Raw genomic sequence first — 23,745 nt, forward strand, 5'->3', positions numbered from 1 at the left:
GAATGTACCAGGCCAGTCTCATGTATAGAACTGTACATATGCCTGGGAAAGACTTGAAAAGACCCTATTATCTTATCTCTAGCTAACTTCGAGGCTCTTCTCAAGCAGGAAGTGAAGGCTAAGACAGAGTTGTAAACTGCCTGCAAGAGCATTAGGCACATGTCCCAAAACAGGCATGCACATGCACGTGTGCACGTGCGCATGCACACACACACACAGTGTCAGAAAAAGCTGACAGATTTATTGGTTCAAGAAATCTGTCTGCTCAGGGGTGCCTGGGTGGTTCAGTCAGTTAAGCATTTGACTCTTGGTTTTAGCTCCAGTCATGATCTCAGGGTTGTGAGATAGAGCCCCATGTCAGGCTCCATGCTTAGCACAAAGTCTGCTTGAGATTCTCTCTCTCCCTCTGCCCTTCCCCCTCCTTGGGAAAGGGGAGAAATCTAATTCTAGAGTTGCCAGATTATATTATTTAAAATGTCCAGTTTTCAGCAAAGTTTATGAGACACAAAAAGAAACAGGAAAGTATGGCTCATCACAGTGGGGGAGAGGAAATCAACAGAAACCATCCCTAAGGAAGGGGACTTAGTAGACAAAAAAAAAAAAAAAAGAAAAAGAAAAAGTCATTAAGATTTTATTTATTTATTTGAGAGAGAGAATGAGCAAGAGAGACCACAAGAAGAGGGAGGGTCAGAGGGAGAAGCAGACTCCCTGCTAAGCAGGGAGCCCGATGTGGGACTCAATCCCAGGACTCCAGGATCATGACCTGAGCCAAAGGCAGTCGCCCAACCAACTGAGCCACCCAGGCGCCCCAGTAGACAAAGACTTTAAATCAGCTATTATAAATATGTTCAAAGAACTAAAAGAAATCATGTCTAAAGAATTAAAGTATAGGGGCTCCTGGGTGGCTCAGTTGGTTAAGCACCTGCCTTTGGCTCAGGTCATCATCCTAGGGTCCTGGGATCAAGCCCCACATCAGGCTCCCTGATCAGTGGGGAGCCTGCTTCTTCCTCTCCCTCAACTGCTCCCCCTGCTTGTACTTTCTTGTTCTCTCTCTCTCTCTCTCAAATAAATGAATAAATTTGTTTACAGAATTAGAGAAAAGAATAATGCCTCACTAAATAGAGAATGTTAATAGAGATAGATATTATAAAAGGTAAATAGAAATTCTGGAGTTAAAAAGTACAGTAACTGAAGTGCAATATTCACTAAAGGGTTTCAATAGCAGACTTGAACTGGCAGAAGACATAACCACTGAAATTGAAGATAGGACAGTTGAGGTTATCCAGGCCATGGCACAGAAGGAAAAAGAATAAAGAAAAATGAACAGAGTCTCAGAAACCTATGGAACCATCAAACATACGAACATATGCATACTGGCAATCCTATAAAAAGACAGAGGCAGAAAATATTTTTGCAGAAATAATAGAAAAAACCTCCAAAATTTGATGAAAAACATTCATCTGCACATTCAAGAAACTCAGTGATCTCCAATAAAGTAATAGAGATTGACTAGACACATCATCATACTGTCAAAATCCAAAGATAAAAAGAGTATCTTAAAAGCAGCAAGTGAAAAGTGATTCATCACATACAAGGAATCTCAATAAGACTAACAGCTGATTTGTCATTAAAGAACAATAAAGGCCAAAAGGCAGTAGGATGACAAAGTGCTGAAAGAAAAAAGACTATCAACCAAGAATTCTATATCCAACAAAGCTATTGTTTAAAATTGAAAGAGAAAGTAAGACATCAGCAGATAAACAAAAACAGAAAATTCATCAGCAGCATACTTGCTGTATAAGGAATAATAAAGACAGTGCTTCAGGCTGAGATAAAAGGACACTGGACAGTAAGTTAAATCCATAAAAAGTAAAGAGAACCAGAAAAATAACTACATAGATAAATATAAAATACAGTATAAATGTATTTTTTAATTCTTTTCTTCCATCTGATTAAAACACAACTGTATGAATAATCATAAATCTGTTGATTCGCACATAGCATATCAAAATGTAATTTGTATGACAATAACAGTGCAAAGGAGGGAGCAGGAAATGAAGCAGAGTTTCATGATAGTATTGAAATTAAGCTGGTATTAATCCAAACTACACTGTTAAAAATTAAGATGATAATTGTAATCCCCAGGGGAACTATTAAAAAAATAACTCAAATATATAGTAAAAATAATGACAAGGAAATTAGAATGGTATACTAGAAAGTATATATCAAAAAATAAAGTAGTCATGAAAAAACAGAGGAACAAAAAATAAGACACGTACAAAACAAGTAGCAAAATGGCAAACATAAATGCTTTATTAGTAATTAAATATAAATGAATTAAATACTCCAAATAAAAGGCAGAGATTGGCAAAGTGGATTTAAAAACATGATCCACTATGTACTGTCTATAAGAGACATGCTTTAGATTCAAAGACACAAAGAGGTTGTAAATAAAAGGATGGGGGGAAATATCATGCGAACAGTGACTAAAAGACAGTTGGAGTGGCTTTACTAATATTAGAAAAAATAAACTTTAAGACAAAAATTGTTATTAGGGACAAAGAAGGATATTTCATAATGATAAAAGGGTTACTCCATTAAGAACATGTAGGGAGAAAAAGGAGAAATAAACATGTCAACCATTATACTGAGAGACTTCAATACTCCACTTTTCATAATGGATAGAACAAGTAGGCAGATGAACAAGGAAACAGAAGACTTATACAACACTGTAAACCAAAGACATAACAGACATCCACAGAACACTCAACAACTGCAGAACGCACATTCTTCCCAGGTACACATGAAACATTCTCAAGGATAGGCCATATATTAGATCATGAAACAAGCCTCGATAAACTTCAAAGTCTGAAATAATACAAACTACGTCTCCAACCACAATGGGGTAAAACTAGCAATCATTAACAGAAAAAAATTTTGGAAAATTCACAAATATATAGAAATTAAATAACACAGTCTTAAATAACAATGGGTCAACGAAGAAACACAAGGGAAACTAGAAAATCTAATGAAGTACTGTATGGTGACTAATATAACATAATAAAAAAAAAGGAAATATTTTTAGATGGATAAAAATAAAAGCACAACTTCAAAAAAATCATCAAATGAAGCTAAAGCAGTGCCCAGAGGTAAATTTATAGCAGTAAACACCTATATTAAAAAAAAGAAGAAAGATCTCAAATCAATAACTTAACTTTCAACCTTCAGAAACTAGAAAATAAGAGAAATTAAACCAAAAGCAAACAGAGGGAAAGAAATTATAGTGGAAATAAATTATCTTTTCTTTGAAAAGGTCAACAAAATTGATAAACCCTTTAGCTAGACTGACCAAGGATAAAAATAGGAGACTCAAATTCCTAAAATCAGGAAGTTTTAAAAAGATCTCCTATATATCCAAACATATTAAAAAATAATAAAAAGTAAAATAATATTTTAATATTTGTTTGAGAGAGAGAGAGAGAGAGCATGAGTGGGAGGGGCAGATTGAGAGGGAGAATCTCAATCAGACTCTGCTCTGAGTGCAAAACCCAATGTGGGGCTAGATCTCACAACCCTGAGATGATGACCTGAGCCAAAACCAAGAGTCAGACACTCAACTGACTGTGCCACCCAGGCACCCAAATTAAAATAATTTTTAAAAACTTTTAAAAAGGGGGGCACCTGGGTGGCTCAGTTGTTAAGTGTCTGCCTTCGGCTCAGGTTATGATCCCAGAGTCCTGGGATCGATTCCCGCATCGGGCTCCCTGCTCATCTAGAAGCCTGCTTCTCCCTCTCCCACTCCCCCTGCTTGTGATCCCTCTCTCACTGTGTCTCTGTCAAATAAATAAAATCTTAAAAAAAAAAAATTTTAAAAGGACAACACTACCAACTTTACATATATAAAAAGATTATAAAGGAATACTATGAACTGTATGCCAAAAAATTAGATAATCGTATGCCTAGACACAAACAATTGAAACTAACTCAAGAAGAAATAGAGCATCTAAATAGACATATAACAAATAAGGAGACTGAATTAGTAATCAAAAACTTATCACAAAGAAAAGGCCAGGCCCAAATGTCTTCACTGGTGAATCTGACCAAGCATTTGGAGAGGAATCAACACCAATCTTTCCCAAACTTCCAAAATATAGAAAAGAAGGAAACACTTCTCAACTCATTTTGTAAGGCCAATATTATCCTGATACCAAAACTAAAGATATGCAGAAAAAAAAACTACAGACCAATATCCATTCTGAGTATATAGACACCAAAATACTAGCAAACAGAATTCAGCAACATATAAGAAGGATTATATACCATGACAAAGTAAAATTTATCACAGGAACAGCAAGGTTGATTTGACTTACAAAAATCAGTCAATCAAAACAATTATAATACACCATAGTGGAATAAAGGACAAAACCACATGACCAGCTGTATAGATGCAGAAAAAAAAATCCTTTGAAAATATTCAATGTCTTTCATGATAAAAACACTCAAAAACAGAAGAGAATGTCCTCAACTTGAAAAACAGCATCTATGAAAAAACACAGAGCTTACATTGTACTTAATGGTGAAGGTCTGAATGCTTTCTCCCTGCAATCAAAAACAAGATGAGGACGTCCTCTCTCATCAGTTCTATTCAACATTTTACTGGAGGTTCCTGCGAGGGTAATTAGGCAAGAAAAAAAATAAAACATATCCAAATTGGAAAAGAAGTAAAGCAGAAGATGACATGATCTTGTATACAGAAACCTTGCTGAACTTGTTTATTCTAATTGTGTGTGTGTGTGTGTGTGTGTCTGTATTTATTCCTTAGGGTTTTCTATATACAAGATCAATTTACAAAATAAATTCTATTTCTATACACTGGCAATGAACAATTCAAAGTGAATTAAGAAAACAATTCAATTTCCAATAGCATAAAAAATTTAAATACTTAAGAATAAGTTGAACAAAAAAGTGTAAAACTTACACTGTGAAAGCTATAAAACATTGTTGAAAGAAATTAAAGATCTAAACAAATGGAAAACTATCTCATGTTCATGGATCAGAAGATGTAATATTGTTAAGATACCAATATTCCCCAAATTGATCTACAGATTCGGTGCAACCCCTATCAGGGTCTCAGCTGACTTCTTTGTAGAAATTGATAAGCTGACCCTAAAATTCAAATGGAATTGCAAGGAATCAAAAACAATCTTAAAAGGGAAGAACAAAGTGGGAGGACTCATGCTTCCCAATTTCAAGACTTAGTACAAAGCAGAAGTAATCTAGATAGTACTGGCTTAAGGATAGATATCTAGATGAATGGAATACAATTGAGAGTGCAAAAATAAACAATTATATTTATGGTCAACTGATTTTGAACAAGAGTACCAAGACCACTCATGGGGGAAAGACTAGTCTGTTCAATAAATGCTGCTGGGACAACTGGATAACCCTATGCAAAAAAAAAAAAATAGAAGCTGGACCCCTTTCATACCATATACAAAAATTAACCCAAAATGGATCATAGACCTAACCATAAGGGCTATAATTATTTACATATAATTAAAATATATAATTTAAATATATATATAATTTAAATATATATATATATATGAACATTTATCCAGAATATATTTTTAAAACTCTTAAAAGAAAAGACAACCAATTTCAAAACAGGCAAACAATCTGAAGACATTTCTCCAAAGATGATACACAAATAGCTAATAAGTACATGAAAGAAATGATTGCTCAAAAGCATCTGTCATCAGGGAAATTTATGTCAAACCTACAATGAGATACCACAGCACACTCACTGGAATGGTTATAATCAAATAGACAATAACAAGAGTTGGTGAGGATATGGAGAAAATGGAACCCTCCTACATTGCTGGTAAGAATGTAAAATGGTGCAGCATCTTTAGAAAATTTGGAAGTTACTCAAAGTTAAGTAGAGAGTTATCATATGGCAAATTAATTCTACACCTAGGTGTATACCCAAGAGATTTAAAAACATAAGACCACACAAAAAATGTATATGACTCTCATGGTTCATCTCCCCTCCGGCTATCTTCTTCTTTCTTTTTTTTTTTTTTTTTTAACATATAATGTATTATTTGTTTCAGAGGTATGGTGATTAACATAATAAAAAAAAAAGAAAGTACAAAGGCACACTGAGTAGAAGCAATTTATAATACATCTATTTAAAAAAGGGCTCATATCCAAAATATATTTTTAAATTTCTACAAATAAAAAAAGGGCAAAAGACAAAAAAAAAAATGTATATGACTGTTAATGGAAGCATTATTCATTATAGCTTAAAAGTGAAACCACCCAAATGTCTATCAATGGATGAATAGATAAACAAAATGTGGTATATCAATACAATGGAATATTATTTGGCCATAAAAAAGAATGAGGTTCTGATACATGCTACAACATGGATGAACCTTGAAAACATTATGCTAAGTGAAAGAAGCCAGACACAAAAGGCCATATATTGTATGATTCTATTTATATGATATGTCCAGAATAGTCAAATCTATACAGAATAGATTAGTGGCTAGAGGGAGAATAAATGGGGAATGACTGCTAAAGGGCATGAGGTTTCCTTTGGGGGTGAAGAAATGTTCTAAAATGAGATGCACAACTGTGAATATTACTAAAAACCCCTGAACTGTACACTTCCAATGGGTGAATTTTATGTGAATTATATCTCAATAAAGTGATTTTTAAAAAAACAAGGTTATAAAATGGGAATTAATAAATATAATCACATACATATATATTGATTCTACTAATTATATGTCAATACTAAAAATTTAATGAAATCCTACTCTTTTTTTTTTTTTTAAGATTTTTTTTTTTTATTTATTTATTTGAGACAGAGAGAATGAGAGAGACAGAGAGCACATGAGAGGGGGGAGGGTCAGAGGGAGAAGCAGGCTCCCTGCCGAGCAGGGAGCCCGATGCGGGACTCGATCCAGGGACTCCAGGATCATGACCTGAGCCGAAGGCAGTCGCTTAACCAACTGAGCCACCCAGGCGCCCAATGAAATCCTACTCGTAAGACTACTCAGTGTCTCTGAGTCTATAAGATTCTCTGGCAGTGGAAGAAAAAGACCTTGAGTAAGAAGGAATGAATTTTTCTATCCTAGAAGCCAGAGACCCTTTATCTTTTCCAGGTAGAATATGCTCCATTGAAAGATCTGTGTCATTAATCTCTTGACCACTTGTTGAGGGGCTTCATGGTAAGTCGATTTTTCAGCAAGAAATGTAGCTCATGATGAAGGCCATCTTCTCTCTGCAAATCTGACACAGGGACCTCCTGCCCTCCCCTCCACCAGCAGAATAACTTGCAGCCCTAGGGTCCCTTAAATAAAGAAAAAAAGAGCCTCTTCCTTCATCATTGAGTAGAACCTCCCTGTTCCCTTGGTAACTTCCCAGCTCAACATACACAACTGGCATTCTCACTCCCACGCCAACCTCATCTTCCTGGCAGCAGTGACAAGTTCTGCCATTTAGTCTTCCATGTGGGACTGAATTAAGACAAAGGCCATTAAAAATGACATCAAAGGTGGAAGAAACAGTCCACAAAATAGGAGTAGGTTGGCTAGGGTGGTTTGTAGGCTTCATAACAAAGGTAGACAAATAACTTTGTGGAGTTCTGAGGGAACATACAAGTCAAAAGGGTATCAAGGGAAAATTAAAAGAAATCTTCACTTTTGTCTCATTGGTTTTATATTAAAGGTCCTTCAGCACAACCTTCTACTTTATTTTTATTTTTTTAAAGATTTTATTTATTTAATTGACACAGAGAGAGAGCGAGAGAGAAAACACAAGCAGGCGGAGTGGGAGAGGGAGAAGCAGGCTTCCCACTGAGCAGGAAGCCCAACATGGGGCTCGATCCCAGGATCCTGGGATCATGACCTGAGCCAAAGGCAGACGCTTAATGACTGAGCCACCCAAGTGCCCCCGCACAACCTTTTAAATCACATTTCCTAGATTGAACAAAATACACTTTCACATGCACCCTTCCAATTTTATATTCCAAACTTTGTCCTTCTAATTCCTACAAAATAAACTAGACAGACAGGCAAATACTGAATCAGAGATCACATTTTTATATAGAACTTACCACTCTCTTTTCCCTGAAATCAATGCCCACTGTCGTGATAAATTTGGAGTTAAATTTACCATCTGTGTACTGGTAAAGTACACTGGTCTTCCCTACTCCAGAGTCTCCCAAGGCTAAAAACTTGATGAGGTAATCATAGTCTCCATCAGACATAATGAAGAACTCAGTGGTTCACCTGTAAAATACAAACAAATGCATATTTACTAAAAAGCTATCAGGAAATATTAGAATCTTCCATGAATAAAGTGAGTTGTTTTAATATCCAGTTCAATAAGTACTATGTGATACCTATATGCCTAAGGGTTCTGTGAAGAGGATTAGATGGTATTCACTGCCCCCAAGGACCTAATAATTTGCTAGATGAGATGTTACCAAAATAATAAATAACAGCTTAATTTAAATTTAATGTGCATATTATAGTACCATTAAGACAAAAATTCCAAGTCAGAGTAAAAATTAAGAAGACAACCAGCACTAAGTCTTACATGCAGATCACATAGAACAAAAATTTTGAAAAGAAAGAAGGAGAATGTTAGAGGAATAATAATAATTCTTAGAGTGCAAGTGGTTCCAACTCCCCCCCTTCTTTTTCAGTCTCCTGGTGCCCTTTTCATGATTGGTTTTTATTCTCTAAATAGATTCCAACTTCTCAAAATATCAGTCCAACTGAAAATGTAGTCTGTCTCCAGGGAAGACTTACCTCTTTTTATGCTCCCATTTCTAATACCAATAAACCCTCCAGAAAATCAGAAAAATAATCAGTTCTCCCACTACCACTGACAACTCCACATGCCATTCAAACATGCATATTCACCTATTCACATACACATCAGATGCCCTACATTGGACGCTGCTGATTTTCCTCTCAATGTCTATTTTCACTAAGCCTCACACTGAGAAACTTCACTACAATTCTCAATGCTTCCTATAAGATTTCTATAGATCCATAAAATTAATAAAAGTGCAAGCAAGGACATTTATTGATTTTCAAGGCTTCTTCCCCCCACCCCATCCTCAATTTGGTGATTCACCTTATGCTCAAAATTCCTGAACGCTGACCCCCAAGAGCCACTGCAATTTACTTCCTCATAGTGCCTTAGTAAAGATCTGGGACCTCATATTCAGATATGGCTGGTCAGCTGATAAGGGCAGAGACTCCACAAACATTCATAATTCTATTTGCACACTATAAAGAATGACACTTCACAGATGATGGCTTCCCTGCATTATAGCTTCCGTATTCACAGGTTTGGTTGCAGTATTAATGGTATATAACAGAATTCCTCTCCAGAAGCGGACCAATAGGGTACAAATAAATATTCTAGTACGTCATATCATAGGATCTCATTTGGCTCCAAGTTATTCATTAATTAGAGCTAAGAATTGAAAAGCAGGTCCAGATAACGTTTAATCATTTTGGAGGTTCCCCTCAAAATGAATGAGGAAGCAGAAAGCAACTCCAAATTCTGCAATGAGAATGATTCAAGACAACACTTACTTCCTCTTTACTTTTAATTTGAACAAAGGGTGGTCATTCCTATGTCTATGTTTTAATATCATTTAAGGTACAGGAGAAAATGATGTCACCAATGTCATCACTTTTCTAGAATTCTCTAGATCCACTTGAATGGAATTCAAAGACAGATGAAACTGTATCGGCTGCGCCAAAATTTAATGTGTTTAGTTATCACGGGAGAAGAATCACACATATAAATCTAAAAATGCTCTTTGTGGGTTTTTCTATTCATATTGACAGTGATACATAACAGTTTGTTCCCAAACCAAACCATCATAAAGGAAGTATTAACAAACCAAATACCACAACTGAAGGTATATAAGTTTCACCATCAATATTAATCATAGTTTGCATTCTTCAGATCGCACCTCTAGGCAATTATCTGCCTTGTTAATCTGAAAATAAATGTCCAGACCTTTCACTCTCTGGGTTCAGTTTTCCAAAGGATGAAATAGAACCCAGAGAGGTTAACTCATTTGCACAGTCTAGAATATAAATCCCTTAATTCCAAGTTCAATGTCCAGTCTACCTCCAAGCTTATTGTCTGTTACTCAAGCTTCCACAAATGCATGTTGGGCTTAAAGGTGACCAGGTATGGTATCATACAAGGTAGCCTAATAGGAAACACATGACCTCCAAAGTCAAGCTGAGCTGGGCTAAATTCCATGTCTCCCACATGGCTCAAATGTCTCTGAGTCTTGGACAGGTTTCTATCCTGTGAAAAAGAAGATACTATATACCCTCCTTCACACCATTGTTCTAAAGATTGAACAAGATACTCTTTGTGAAGCACCCAGCACAGTGCTTGGCATATACTGAATACTCAGTAAATGTTAGCTAACCCTCTTCACCCCATTCTGGACAGATCGCACTGGCTCTAAAGACCTAGAACAATCTCTGAAATCGCCTCTGAGTAGCTCAAAACATATTTCTAGCACAAAGGATTTCTGACTGGCTCAGAGTCCTTTGCCAAGTCAACACATCACTTTCAAAGTAATTCTGATCTTTTTTGGCCAATTTAAAGCATTTTCATTTTAAATTGACATGCCTATTGCAAAAGAAGTTATGACCAGCTTAAAAACAGGTTCAAATCTGTATAAAACACTGCAGCCCATTCTATCAAGCTCATACTTGTTCAAAAAAATCTGAATGGTTCATTGTAGTTCAGAATGAAAGATTCGAATTCAAAGAGGTTACACGTACAAAAATATTTCTGACTGAGCTAAAGCCACTTTGGCTAAAACTAATATATCTAATGAAAATTACTGGGGTCTGGTTTCAATAGCTCAAACTGCTTCAAACTAGTTTTACCTAGCTCAAAAAAGTTCTGACCTGGAAGGCATGTTCTGACTGGCTCACATGAGGTTTTATTGGTTTGGAGTATATTTTACTGAGTCAAACTAGTACTGACCAGTTAAATCTCTTCAGCTGGGTCATACTTGCTCTAATTTTATCAAACTGCTTATAACTAATTCATGTCATCTATAAAATTGCTTTTACTGTCTTAGACTGATTAAAAACTGGTTCAAACCAGTCCAAGTTGACTGATCAGATGTTCAAACAGTTCAAGACTAGAAATGTAGAATGATAAACAGAAACACAAAAAGCAATGGTTTGGTGCTTTAAACATATGCTGAACCAAAACACTTAAATTTTTACTTATAATTACCTCAGTTGCAGAGAGTCTATACACCCAATTTATCTCCACCACAATATAGTTTCTTTCTACACTTGAACGGTTTGTACGTGTTGGAGAACAGTAAACAGGTTGGGAGAAAGGAATATGGGCATGATGGCAGAGAATATGATAAACAATAGGAAAAGGTGTGATGAGTGATAGAGGCTTCCTTGGTTGACAACTCCACCATTCATTTTATCTCCGGGACCTGGCAGCAAAACATTAATCCGTGATCCAACAATAAAAGAGATTTCAAGTTAAGGAAAACCTGTGGCAAATTTGGAAGCTATGTAAAGGGTCTCCTAAATTGGTCACAATGACTAGGCTAGTCTGGGTTAACAGAGACCAGAATTCTAAAAAGTAAGGAAGATGCAAGGAAATAAAAGGACTCAGGAAGGAAGCAGGCCTCCAAACTGGTAACAGAGATTTTTCAGGGTTTGGGTAGGGTATTGATGGTGACAAGCTTCTTATCGGAGTTTGCAGCCAGTTAGTCGAATCCCAGAATTAGTGGAACCATTCCATCTTTCAGCAGAATATAATTCTGGTGCATAGCAAACTATAACCCCAAACCCATCTTGCAGTCCCATATATGTGTTTTACCACTGCTTATCACCACCAGATGAAGAAAACTTAATGTTAAGTTTCAGCTGCTGGTAGGTCTTCATATAGAACCATCTTCATATTGAAAATTATTTTTATTTCTTATTTTTGTTATTCAAGTCTTGAGTGGTATTTGAGGGGCCTAGTTTCCACAAAGAAAATGTTCTACTCCTCAAGTATGGAAATAACATATTATTTTTATGTTGGCATTTTAGAGCAGAAAGGGAAACACTGAAAACACACAGTGCAGAATTTGACATTTGGGACACCCAAACAACATTTTGTGCATACTATTTGCAGTGAGCATTCCAGCCTATTGATGCTTAAGAAGCCAGTTCATGAAGGCTTTCCCCAATTGCATTACTCTTGCTAAAAATGGGTCAGAAGCATAGGTCAGATGCCCACACACCAAGTACTTTACAATCCTTATCACAGCCCTAAAGTCAGGTGCTATACACCATGCACACTTCCTCTCAGAACGATCTCAGTGCCATTCTAGCATGAATGCCCCAATGAGAAAACAAGTAAGTGGGTCTTGGGCAGTCTATTCACATGCTAACATGGGCTCAATTCCAACACATTGTTGAGAGAAGAGAAAAGGTAGAGGTCAACAACATGGACTCTAGAACCAAATCACCTGGATGTGAATCCAGTCATTTCACTTTAGAAAATTTAATCCCTTGGGGTGCCTGGGTGGCTCAGTTGGTTAAGCAACCGACTCTTGATTTCGGCTCAGGTCCTGATCTCAGGGTCCTGAGATCGGCCCGCGTCAAAATCTGTGCTCAACTCACAGTCTGCTTGTCCCTCTCCCTCTGCTCCTCCCCCCCCCATACACTCTTTCTCTCTCTCTCTCCCAAATAAATAAAAGCTTTTTAAAAAAATAAAAGAAAAAATTTTTAAAGAAAATATAACCCCTTTTGCCTCAGGTTCCCCCATTTTAAAAATGGGAATGATTTTTTAAAATTAATTTTTATTTTATTAATTCTAGCATGCATATGCTTTCTCATTTTAACTTCTTTATAATCGGGATGCATCTTACATTTCATAGTCTTACAACCCATGACATCTTGCAATTATTACTAAATGAGGTGGCACTGGCGACTGTTATGTGAAAACCTTGCATCAGCATCTTCTAGCAAGATCACAAATGCACCACCAACACATTTTAGATTTGATGAAGCAGTAAACTTATCTCAGAGGGCTGACATGAGGACTGAGTTAATGTATACATGAAAAGCTCAGAACAGTGTCTGGCACACAGTAAATCTTGTATAACTATTAACTGCCATTAGCATCATCATCTTGCAATCTAACCTCCGATGGTCAATATGCAGGCAATAATTACTTTCTTTCCTAGAACTGTAAGAACTATGCCCCTAGACCAAAAATTAATGAGAGAAAAAATAATGATCTATGAAGATAACTTAAACCGAAGTTCATTCTTTATATTCTACATCTCCTTCAGGAAATAAAATCTGAGATACCTCAAGGAAATGTCTTCTAAAAAGTCAAGAATGACCCTAATTTGGGACCTGCAAAAGACTTTCTTAGCTCACTTCTAGCGCTCCTCCCTACACAAATATTTTTTCAAAGTGCTCTCCACCCTCACTCTCACCAGATTAACAATAGAAAGCAAGGAACACCCACTTCCTCAACATACACTAAGTGGTGATAATTGCCTGCTGAGAGAAAGTCAATGATCTTCTTCCTTATTTAAAAAATAAAACATATCTTAATTGTTCTTCAGGGAATAAGATAGAAGAGAGTGGTTTTAGTTAAGAGCAAAGGAATTAGATTTCTCTCCCTCCCTCTCTCTCTCTCTCTCTCCATCATCCGCCCTACCCCACCCCACCCCACACACACACCCCTAGCCCAAATACTCCATAAAGCTTCCTATGAAAGTCAATCATAGACTCCAATCTTAGGATCCCCTATCATAAGGCAGAATCATTCTGAAACTACTTCGGATAGGTCAGCCATTTCTTGAAAGCCAAATTTTCCTCTATCACCCATATTTAGTACAGAGGATAAAAAAAGAGAGAGATAGTATTAACTGACTAACCACCGTGTACCGCAAACAGTACTGGGCATGCATGATTTTATTTCAGCACGACATCCTTAGAGAAGACTCCATGGTCTGTACAAACTTATACTACATAGAGAGGTTTTCTTCATATGATGGGAAGTAGGCTTGGGTTCAAACTCCAACTGTGTGTGTGAGCTGGTCTGAGTTCTTTACACTAAGCCTCCATTCTTTCAACTATAAAATGGAGATAACAATGGTTATTAAGTGACATTATCCACAGAAAGCTTTTAGTGGATTGCTTGGTATATGTATAATGTTCACTAATTGAAAGAAACTTGTCTTTAGCAATACCATTACTAATAGCCTCATCAAGTTCTCACCAAGGCATGTCACTTTATAATCTATTCTTAATTTAATCCACTACCTCAACCTTTAGAAAAATCATAGGAAAAATTCAATTTAGGTGCAATCACTTATGAGGTCTCTATTCAATACAAAAGCTATCTTGGCATCCCAATCTAACACTGAGTTTTATCTTTGTGATTTTTGGCAGTTTCAGAGCTGGAATGTTCATTAGTTGAATACTTTAATTTCCAGAAGAGGAAACTGAATGAAGCCCAGAGAAAACAAGTGAACAATATAAAATCAATCAGCAGGGGCGCCTGGGTGGCTCAGTCCTTAAGCGTCTGCCTTTGGCTCAGGTCATGATCCCAGGGTCCTGGGATCGAGCCCTGCATCGGGCTCCCTGCTCGGCGGGAAGCCTGCTTCTCCCACTCCCACTCCCCCTGCTTGTGTTCCCTCTCTCGCTGTGTGTCTGTCAAATAATTAAATAAAAATCTTTAAAAAAAATAAAATAAAATAAAAAATAAATAAATAAAATCAATCAGCAGGTTAGATATGGAGCTGAGCTAGATCCCTAGTCTCCTAAATTCTAGTCCTGTATCCTTTTCTAACATATCATGATTTTTGTTCTCTCTGTATTCCTTCCTTCAAAGCCAGGAACCTCAGTTATAATTGCTTTGATTCAGGAATCAAAAGTTTTCTGTGGTGCCAGCAGCGACAGAGATGAATTACTTTATAACTAAGGCTTAGACTTGGAGAAGTTGGGATGAACAGCCTGTACTTCTGCCTCTCTGTCACAAAGCTCTTCCTTCTGATGGGTTCCTCCAAGGAGAGAGGTCATAAACTGAGGGCATGTCTGCCTCTTCTTGGTCACAGCAAATCTAAGAAATTATGTGTCTTGATACTTGCACCATCTCCTGTAAATCCTCTTTATGTAGGTCTTTCATGTGGCTTCAAAATGGAAAGAGAGCAGAAAAATCATGAAGTTTTTCATTTCCCAACAGATTTGTCTGGTACTGAGCTTGGTGCTTTCTTCTCAAATCAAGAGTATTTCCTGTGGTGCCACCTGAAGTTCTCTGTAAGGATACTTCTTCGGGCTCACTCACTCGCTCTTTCATTCATCAAATATATATTGACTGACTGCTTATTCTGTGCTTGGTGCCAGAGCACCATGGGAAGCCAATACTCAACATGAAAACCTTATACTTTTAGCCACATCCCAATCTACGTTCTCCTAAATGACTCTATCCACTTCTTTGGGTTTTCAAAAAAGCCAATCCTCGGGGCACCTGGGTGGCTCAGTCGTTAGGCGTCTGCCTTCGGCTCAGGTCCTGATCCCAGGGTCCTGGGATCGAGCCCCGCATCAGGCTCCCTGCTCCGCGGGAAGCCTGCTTCTCCCTCTCCCACTCCCCCTGCTTGTACTCCCTCTCTCGCTGTCTCTCTGTCAAATAAATAAATAAAATCTTAAAAAAAAAAAAAAAGCCAATCCTCAAGAACATTTTAATCTTCCCTTGTAAACATAACACAACATGACAACAAAATTCACATCCTCATGTTGCTCTTTCCCTGCCGATATGTGCACAAGTCACATGTTTGGCATGCTTATAAAGATGCAAAAGGAAGGAAAATGTAAAGCTCAATAGAGAAGAAAGAGAAAACCTTTAAAAGAGGAACATGAGTTACATTGTAAATGATTTTTACTGGACAATATTTTGAATTTCTTAGAAAGGTTAATAAAATATTACAGTGTTCTTATAGAGCTTATGGACTTCATCTGCCTTGCCCAAAGTGATTTCTATGTAGAAATAGGAAAATGTGAATGTAACTATTACTTTTCAGATAAAACACAAAACATCAGCATTTTTGAGAACTATACTGCCTCATGTTCTGTTGTACATATTAATGTTCCCTTATTCAAGGGTTCTTTTAGAGAAAAATGTCCACATACTAATGACTGGTGTAGAACAATAAAGGTTCTTGGTGTTTTTTAAATTTAATGTTAAAAAGCAGTAGGCTTTTCTTGTTTAGTTTATGGCACCATTGTTGACCCATTCCTGGCATTCTGAAGGACACATATAATAAAGACAGCAGAAAACAGGAAGAGAAATCATATAAACGGGGCAGGATTGAAAAGGCATTTTACCATGTACCAAGGATAGGAGTGGGGACAACTTGTGTCTACCAAATAAGCCCTGGCTACCACTGTCTCAGACCATTGCAATTCCTATACCCTAGAGTCAAACACATCTACTTTCACTACGAAAACACCATATGTCCTGCCCAATAGTGGGACTCCCCATTTCCACAAGAGGAGACAGTCTCTGCCCTCTGTGCACGTGAGCTTCATTCTTCTCAATTTCTGGTCTAGGTAAGAGTAGATAGGTTTCTGCCCTCCTTGAGAGTGGAATAGGTGAAATTATAAACAAAGAGCTTGTCGGGATGCCTCGGTGGCTCATTCGTTTAAGCGTCTGCCTTGGGCTCAGATCGTGATCCCAGGGTCCTGGAATCGAGTCCCGCATCAGGCTCCTTGCTCAGTGGGGAGCCTGCTTCTCCCTCTGTCTCTGCTGCTCCCCCTGCTTGTATTCTATCTGTCAAATAAATAAAATCTTGGAAAAAAAAAAAGAGCTTGTCTTATTTGTGCAAAGATCTTGGGTAGAGAAAAGTAAGTAAAAATCCAACGGCTTTGAAAAATAGAAGGAAATTGGAATCTAGCTCTTTCTTGTCTCCTTATTCAAGGATGAGTTTGATTTTATCTAAATTGAGAATATTATATAACTGCATTAGATATTCACCTATAACCTATGATTCATAAATGTATTTCTATCAATACAGGGTTTTGTAGTAATATCATGGATCCAGCCTTAACAGTGAGGGGAGATATTCTTGGCTAAAAACTGACAGGATCTAAGTTTGCCAATATTTATAAAATGTGCCTGCTACATAGGAATATTTCATTCTCCCCATTTAAACAAAGTAAAAAGACTAACTTGTAGCAAATGGTGATATTCTAACATAGCAAATTATTCAGAGAAAAAATAAAATGACCTGCAAATACCAGTAAATATACATTTCCAAATATTGGCAGGACATCCAAACATATCTTCATTTGTAAAAGCTTCCTCCATACATTTGCAAATCCTTTATGGGGGTAAAGAAAAAATAAACAGTCTCAATCCAGGACTTGACCTATTGTTTCTGCAATGTTACCATCACCTTAGTAGGTGAGCAACATAACCCAGTAAACAAATAATATAAGCAACTATACATTAGGGAAGAAGGGGACACTGGAATTATTCTTGAAAATAGAAAGCGTTCTTCTCGAAGACCACTGTGGAATGACTCAAATGATATACTGGTTGTTTTGTTGTTGTTGTTGTTGAATTTATGGAAACCACTGATTGATTCATTTACTAAAAAGATGTTACTTGTTGCCCAAGCCTCTTTTAGGATCAGAATGTGAGTGTTTATAGGAATTTATGTAAAGTAAACACTGGTTGTTAAATTACTTACAGTTTGTGATAAGTACCTCTTGTTTTACAGATACACGGTAACAGGGAAAGGGCACACTATAGGATATGTCATTAATAAAATATAGGCCATACTGTGACAACAGGAGTGGCTGTTTGGTTTGCTGAGTAATATCTCAAACAACGTGAAAGCAGTTCCATAATGGACACAACCATATGTGACTGCAATGTCCAAGCCATGGCTAAATATGCTTCTTAACGACACCACGAAGCTGGAAAGTCTCCAAGAATTTGATACAAGTGCAAAATCTGTAAAGTCTACTTCCACACAGTGGTTGCCTTTTATAAGCACACAGAAGATGATTTTAACAGACCTTGGAGTCAGGGTCTCCCTTGTTCAAACAACAGGACACCATCACCTACCTGTGTGGAGTGAGGAGCAAAATGCCTAACGGATATCAGTATGTCACAGCTCTTCTTATGACTACAACAGATTAAAGCTTGAACACTGATCTTATGGCTTTAAGCCTGATGCTTTTCCACAATACCTGAAGAATGTCACTGACACTTTATAAAACTCTTAAAGAATGTAGTGAAAATACTTTCTGAAAATGGAAACAGAGGAGTGACTTAATCTACCTGGAAGGTGGGATAGCTGTGAGTCCAACTGGTTGAGAGAGGGAATTCTGCTCTTAACAAGCCAAATGGTAGCATTTGGCTCTGTCAGAGGGCCACCAAAGTCTGGGGCCTGGGACTCAAAGGCAGAAATACTCGAAGTAACAGTGCTGCTACCCCAGCCAGGACTGTAAGGATGACAAATTGAGTAGCACTCGAAGGACTTGATATTGGAAAGTGCATTTCCAAGGTTGCAAAACACACAACCCCTTTCCATTTTTCACTCAGAAATGGAGTCGGAATTCTGCCTTATCCTCCCACATGGCACATGTGTGGTAAGACCTTTGGCCCGCACAGCCTGGCTCTCTCTTGCATCTCACCTGCTTCAGGTTTTTTTGTTGTGTGTGCTGCCACACAGGAAAGGTGTTAATCTGTCAGGAGAAACACACCAAATCAAGAAGCAAACCACTTCACTTGGTCAAGTAGCGATGATGCTTCTTTTATCCCAAGAAAAATTTTAGGATGGAAAAAAAAAACTTAGGAATTACAAGCAAGATCTATTGAGGATCACTGTCCAAATAATAAAAACAATTAGATAAATATCCCTGAGTTGAAAATAGCTAGGGAAGAGAGGAGCTCCTTTATCATTGCCTTTTTTAAAAAATGAGAATGTGAGCACTCTGTATTTATTCACCCTATAGAAAAAGTGTGTCCAGAATACAAACACCACCCTGCTTTTCCAGACCCAACGATTTGCACACTAGGATATTATTTTCACTGTGCTTTATAAGTATGATTTTTTTTTTACAGTATACTGAAATCATTTCACTGATTTCTTCAACAAAGGACAGAAGCCACACTTTAACTTTTCTGTGATGAAAGATGCTATACCTGCACCCCTGCAGGAACTGTGGACGTTGAGAGCTCCCATCCCATATGCCCTACTCCAAAGGCTAAACTGAACCACTGGTTTGGTATGCAGACAAATGGTAGCTTACAATGGCTACTAAGATGTGCCAGATATGGTTCCACTTCTCCCTTGTCCTGCCTGCCCCACACCCTCACCCTCGTTGGCCACATCACAGCACAGCTCTTCTCAGCTCCCAGGAATATGCTCCCGAGGCACATGGTGGCTTTACTAATGCACACAGGATTCCATCACCTCACAGCAGGCTCTCTTTTCCACAGTCTAACGTCCTCCCTACAATCTCCCCATGTTGGGTAACAGCCTTGTTTCTAATAATTACCCTTGTGCCATGACCTCTCTACTCCCCTTTTCCCCTTTCTGGCTTTCTTGTCTCTTATCTCCAGGTACTTTTCCCAAACTCCAGTTTGTGTGCGCAGCAAGTGACCTTTCACTGGCAATGCCGGTCAATGAACGCACATGTTTTGGCAACACAGTGAGCTGCCACGTTAACTTCAAGGTATTGGACCCTCCTCAATAAGCTCAAGAGCTCCTGTGTCGTCAAGGACTCCTACTTTTCCAATAAGCTGTCTCCCATCTATTCCTGGGAATAGAGCCATTTCAGGAACACAAATGTTTCTCAATACTGTGCTAGTTTTGGTTTTCCCATGTTAATGAACAGGCAGCATATACTGGTACAAGTTGGTCTTGACTTTAAAAGATCTGTAGGGGCGCCTGGGTGGCTCAGTCAGTTAAGTTTCTGACTCTTGATCTCAGCTCAGGTCTTGATCTCAAGCTCTTGAGTTCAAGCAAAAAAGAAGAAGAAAAGCATCTGTAAATATTTCTACCATATAACAACCTTTGAAAGAGAGACAGAATGCATGAGCAGAGTGAGGAGCAGAGGGAGAGGGACAAGCAGGCTCCCTGCTGAGCTCAATCCTAGGACCCTGAGATCATGATCGGAGGCAAAATCAAGAGTGGGATGCTTAACCAACTGAGCCACCCAGGTGCCCCACAACTTGGTTCTTTTAAAAACACTGAAATACTTCTGCTCAGTGACGGAGACCATCAACAAAATGAAAAGGCAACCTACTAAATGGGAGAAAATATTTGCAAATCATATACCTGATAAGGGGTTAACATCCAAAATATATAAAGAAGTCATACAACTCAACACCAAAAAAAAAACCAAAAACAAAAACAAAAAATCTGATTTACAAATGGGGAGGGGACCTGAACAGACATTTTTCCAAAGAAGACTTACAGAGAGCCAACAGACACATGAAAAGACACCCAACATCACTTATCATCAAGGAAATGCTAATCAAAACCACAATGAGATATCACCTCATACCTGCTAGAATGACTATTATCAAAAAGACAAGAGATAACCTGATGAAGGTGTGGAGAAAAGGAAGCCTTCCTACACTATTGGTAGGAATTTAAATTGGCACAACCACTGTGTAAAACAGGATGCAGTTTCCTCAAAAAATTAAAAATAGAACCATATAACCCAGTAATCCCACTTCTGTTATTTGTCAAAAGAAAATGGAAAAAAAAACTCAAAAATATATGTACCCCATGTGCATTGCAGCATTATTTACAACAGTTAAGGAAACAACCTAAATATCCACCAACAGATGAATGATAAAGAAAATGGGATGGATACGCACACACACACACACACACACACACAGGAATACTACTCGGCCATAAAAAAGGAAATCTTGCCATTTGTGACAGCATGAATGGGCCTTCAGGATATTATGCTAAGTGAAATAAGTCAGACAGGGAAAAACAAATACTGTATGATCTCACTTATATGTGGAATAAAAAAAAAAAAAACAAGCTCATGGTACAGATTGGTGATTGCCAGAGGCAGGGGATGGGGGTGGGGGGTGGCCAAAATGGGTGAAGGGAGTCAAAAGGTATAAACTTCTAGTTATGAAATAAATAATTACAGGAATGTAATACACAGCATGGTGACTACGGCTCTTAACACATATTTGAAACTTGCTAAGAGAATAAATCTTAAAAGTTCTCATCACACAAAAAATTCTGTATATACGGTGACAGATGTTAACATGACTTATTGTGGTGATCATTTTGCAATATATGCAAATACCGAATCATGTTGTATAACTGAAAGTGATACACCGTATTAGTACTACATTGTATTATACTACAATTTTTAAAGAAACTTTAAAAATATAAGAATTTTTAAGAGATTTTATTTATTTGTCAGAGAGAGAGCACACACACAGCAGGGGAAGCAGCAGGCAGAGAAGCAGGCTCCCCGCCGAGCAGGGAGCCCGATGCGGGACTCGAGCCCAGGACCCTGGGATCATGACCCGAGCCGAAGGCAGACGCTTAACCAACTGAGCCACCCTGCATCCCAGAAATAGGAGAACTAAACAAACAAACAAAAAAAAACCACATTGAAATAGGCTCAGAATATCAACCTATTTCCCGATGCTTTAGCACCACTAAAACAGTGACACTAGGATTCTTAGCCCCGCCCATTAGGTGTCAATAAGGTACAGACAGCTGGCTATAGGTCTTCTTGGTCCCCCTTGGGTCTACTCTCTCAGCAATGTATTTATAACATGTGTTGAACTGCTCCCTAAATAGTATTGTGTTCTTTACTAGCTGAATCAAAAGGAAAGAAAAGAAACTCACCTAATGGACAAGGTCTAATCGGATGTACTTCTTACTGATTCTCAGGAAGTCTTTGCTTGTTTCACCTATTCAATATGCAGTCTTGAAATGGACTGTTTGCATTTCTGTCAGCAGCTGTTTACAGAAATGGGTGGGCCTTGGATTTACTTATGCAAAAGGACTGAGGAACTACAACATACTTGCAACCATCCCGCCAATTTCTAAATCAACCTGTCTGATCACAGTTGGCTGTTTAGCTATTGCTGTTGATTTCTAATTTTATTGCATTTTGGTCAGGAAATGTGATCTGCATAATAACAAATATCAGATTTGTTAAGTTTTTTTTTTATTCTTATGTTAATCCCCATATAGATTTGTTAAGTTTTATGAATGTTCCATGACGTTTTAAAAAGATTTGTATACCCTGTTATATGCAGAATTACATACATACTAGTTTAGCAAGTTAATTGTTTTCAATCTGATACAGCTTTATGTTTTGCTCTTTTATCTGTTCGTTTCTGAGAAAGGTATGTTAAGAAACTGGATCATATTTATTTTTATAAAATAAGTACAAGGTAATGTCCTAAAGGAGAGGAATGTAAAGCATCATAAAAGAACAAGGCATTGCAGTCCCTATTCAGAGAGGTATTAAATCTGTGGTCTTCGATTTGTGTTCTGTAGAACTCTGAGATCCATGGAGGTACTTTAAGAGTTCTGTAAGCTTTTATTCAAATGTCTGTTTTCCCTTGTTATTTTTTTTGAATGGAATAAAAACTCTTACAGTCAAATGATTTATATACCAGATTTAAAGACCTCCAAATTGTTCACTTATGCTGCTTGGCTATTATTTGCTTCTGCCTTTATGGCATATATGTTATTTGAAATTTCTATAAATGAGTCATTAATTTAGAAGGCAATACTTTGCACTAGGCTTTTTTTTCTTCTCTTTTTTTTTTTTTTTAAATTCAGAGAGGATTCATGTGTCCATTCTTGTGAAATTATTTAAAGAAGCATATGCAAGCCACACTCAATACATAGCAGCAAGGCTCAGGCACATCTGTTCAGCAAGTTTGCTTTCATCCTGTTAGGACAATCAGTTGAGCAATAAGAAATGAACACAGTATGTTGCATCAAAATATTCAAATATAAAAATAAAAAGCAGAATGTAAGTGCAATAAAATTCAGTTCTATATAATTACATAAACATTTGATTATAGACCACTGTAGAGATGATTTTATGTTTGGGGAGCTTCTTGTTTGACTTCTATAAATACGATAGAGCTATTCTAAGTTTGGGTTACTTTTTGTCTATAGCAAATCAATATCTTCACAGCTAGCTGGATATTCCTGCACAGGGTCTCAGAAAACCTACGTAATGTCATTATAGCAAACCTTTCACTGCTTCAGAAAACTGCTTTGGTCCAGCTAGTAACAACTTTCTTTAGCAAGTTTCTTCAAATGAACTCTTACATGGCACTCCAACATATAAAAGCAATGAGAGTGGAATCTTTCTGATGAAAAGATGAAGAGGAGACCTGACCTCCAAGGCCTGTGGCCTGATAAGGACTGACAGGAGCTCCTTTGTACACATTTGGATACCAATGAGGAAAGCTTACCTTCAGCCCAACTCTGAATCATCTCATTCGCCTTTGTACCCAAACACTTCCTGTCTGCCTAAGCACCTTAGACTGACAACTCATTTGGAAGGCCTGCCAGGTTTTCTATTGAACATCTCCTAAAGATGCCATCTCTCAGATCTCCCCCACTTACCACAATCTCAGAAGTCCTCTCACCTGGGATGGAAAACCTAA

At 37.6% G+C, this 23,745-nt stretch overlaps 1 protein-coding gene across 1 annotated transcript in view; it reads right to left on the reverse strand.

Moving 5' to 3' along the window:
- Window positions 1-23,745, reverse strand: part of RAB27A (RAB27A, member RAS oncogene family) — a 72,581-nt gene that overhangs the window by 20,338 nt on the left and 28,498 nt on the right. The window contains exon 3 of the mRNA XM_021693823.2: window positions 8,129-8,303. Coding sequence (XP_021549498.1) covers window positions 8,129-8,281 — 153 coding nt within the window. The 5' untranslated portion in view covers window positions 8,282-8,303. The remainder of the gene's footprint in view (window positions 1-8,128; window positions 8,304-23,745) is intronic.

This window comes from Neomonachus schauinslandi, chromosome 9 (assembly GCF_002201575.2).
Source record: "Neomonachus schauinslandi chromosome 9, ASM220157v2, whole genome shotgun sequence".
In the NCBI taxonomy this organism is placed as follows: domain Eukaryota; kingdom Metazoa; phylum Chordata; class Mammalia; order Carnivora; family Phocidae; genus Neomonachus; species Neomonachus schauinslandi.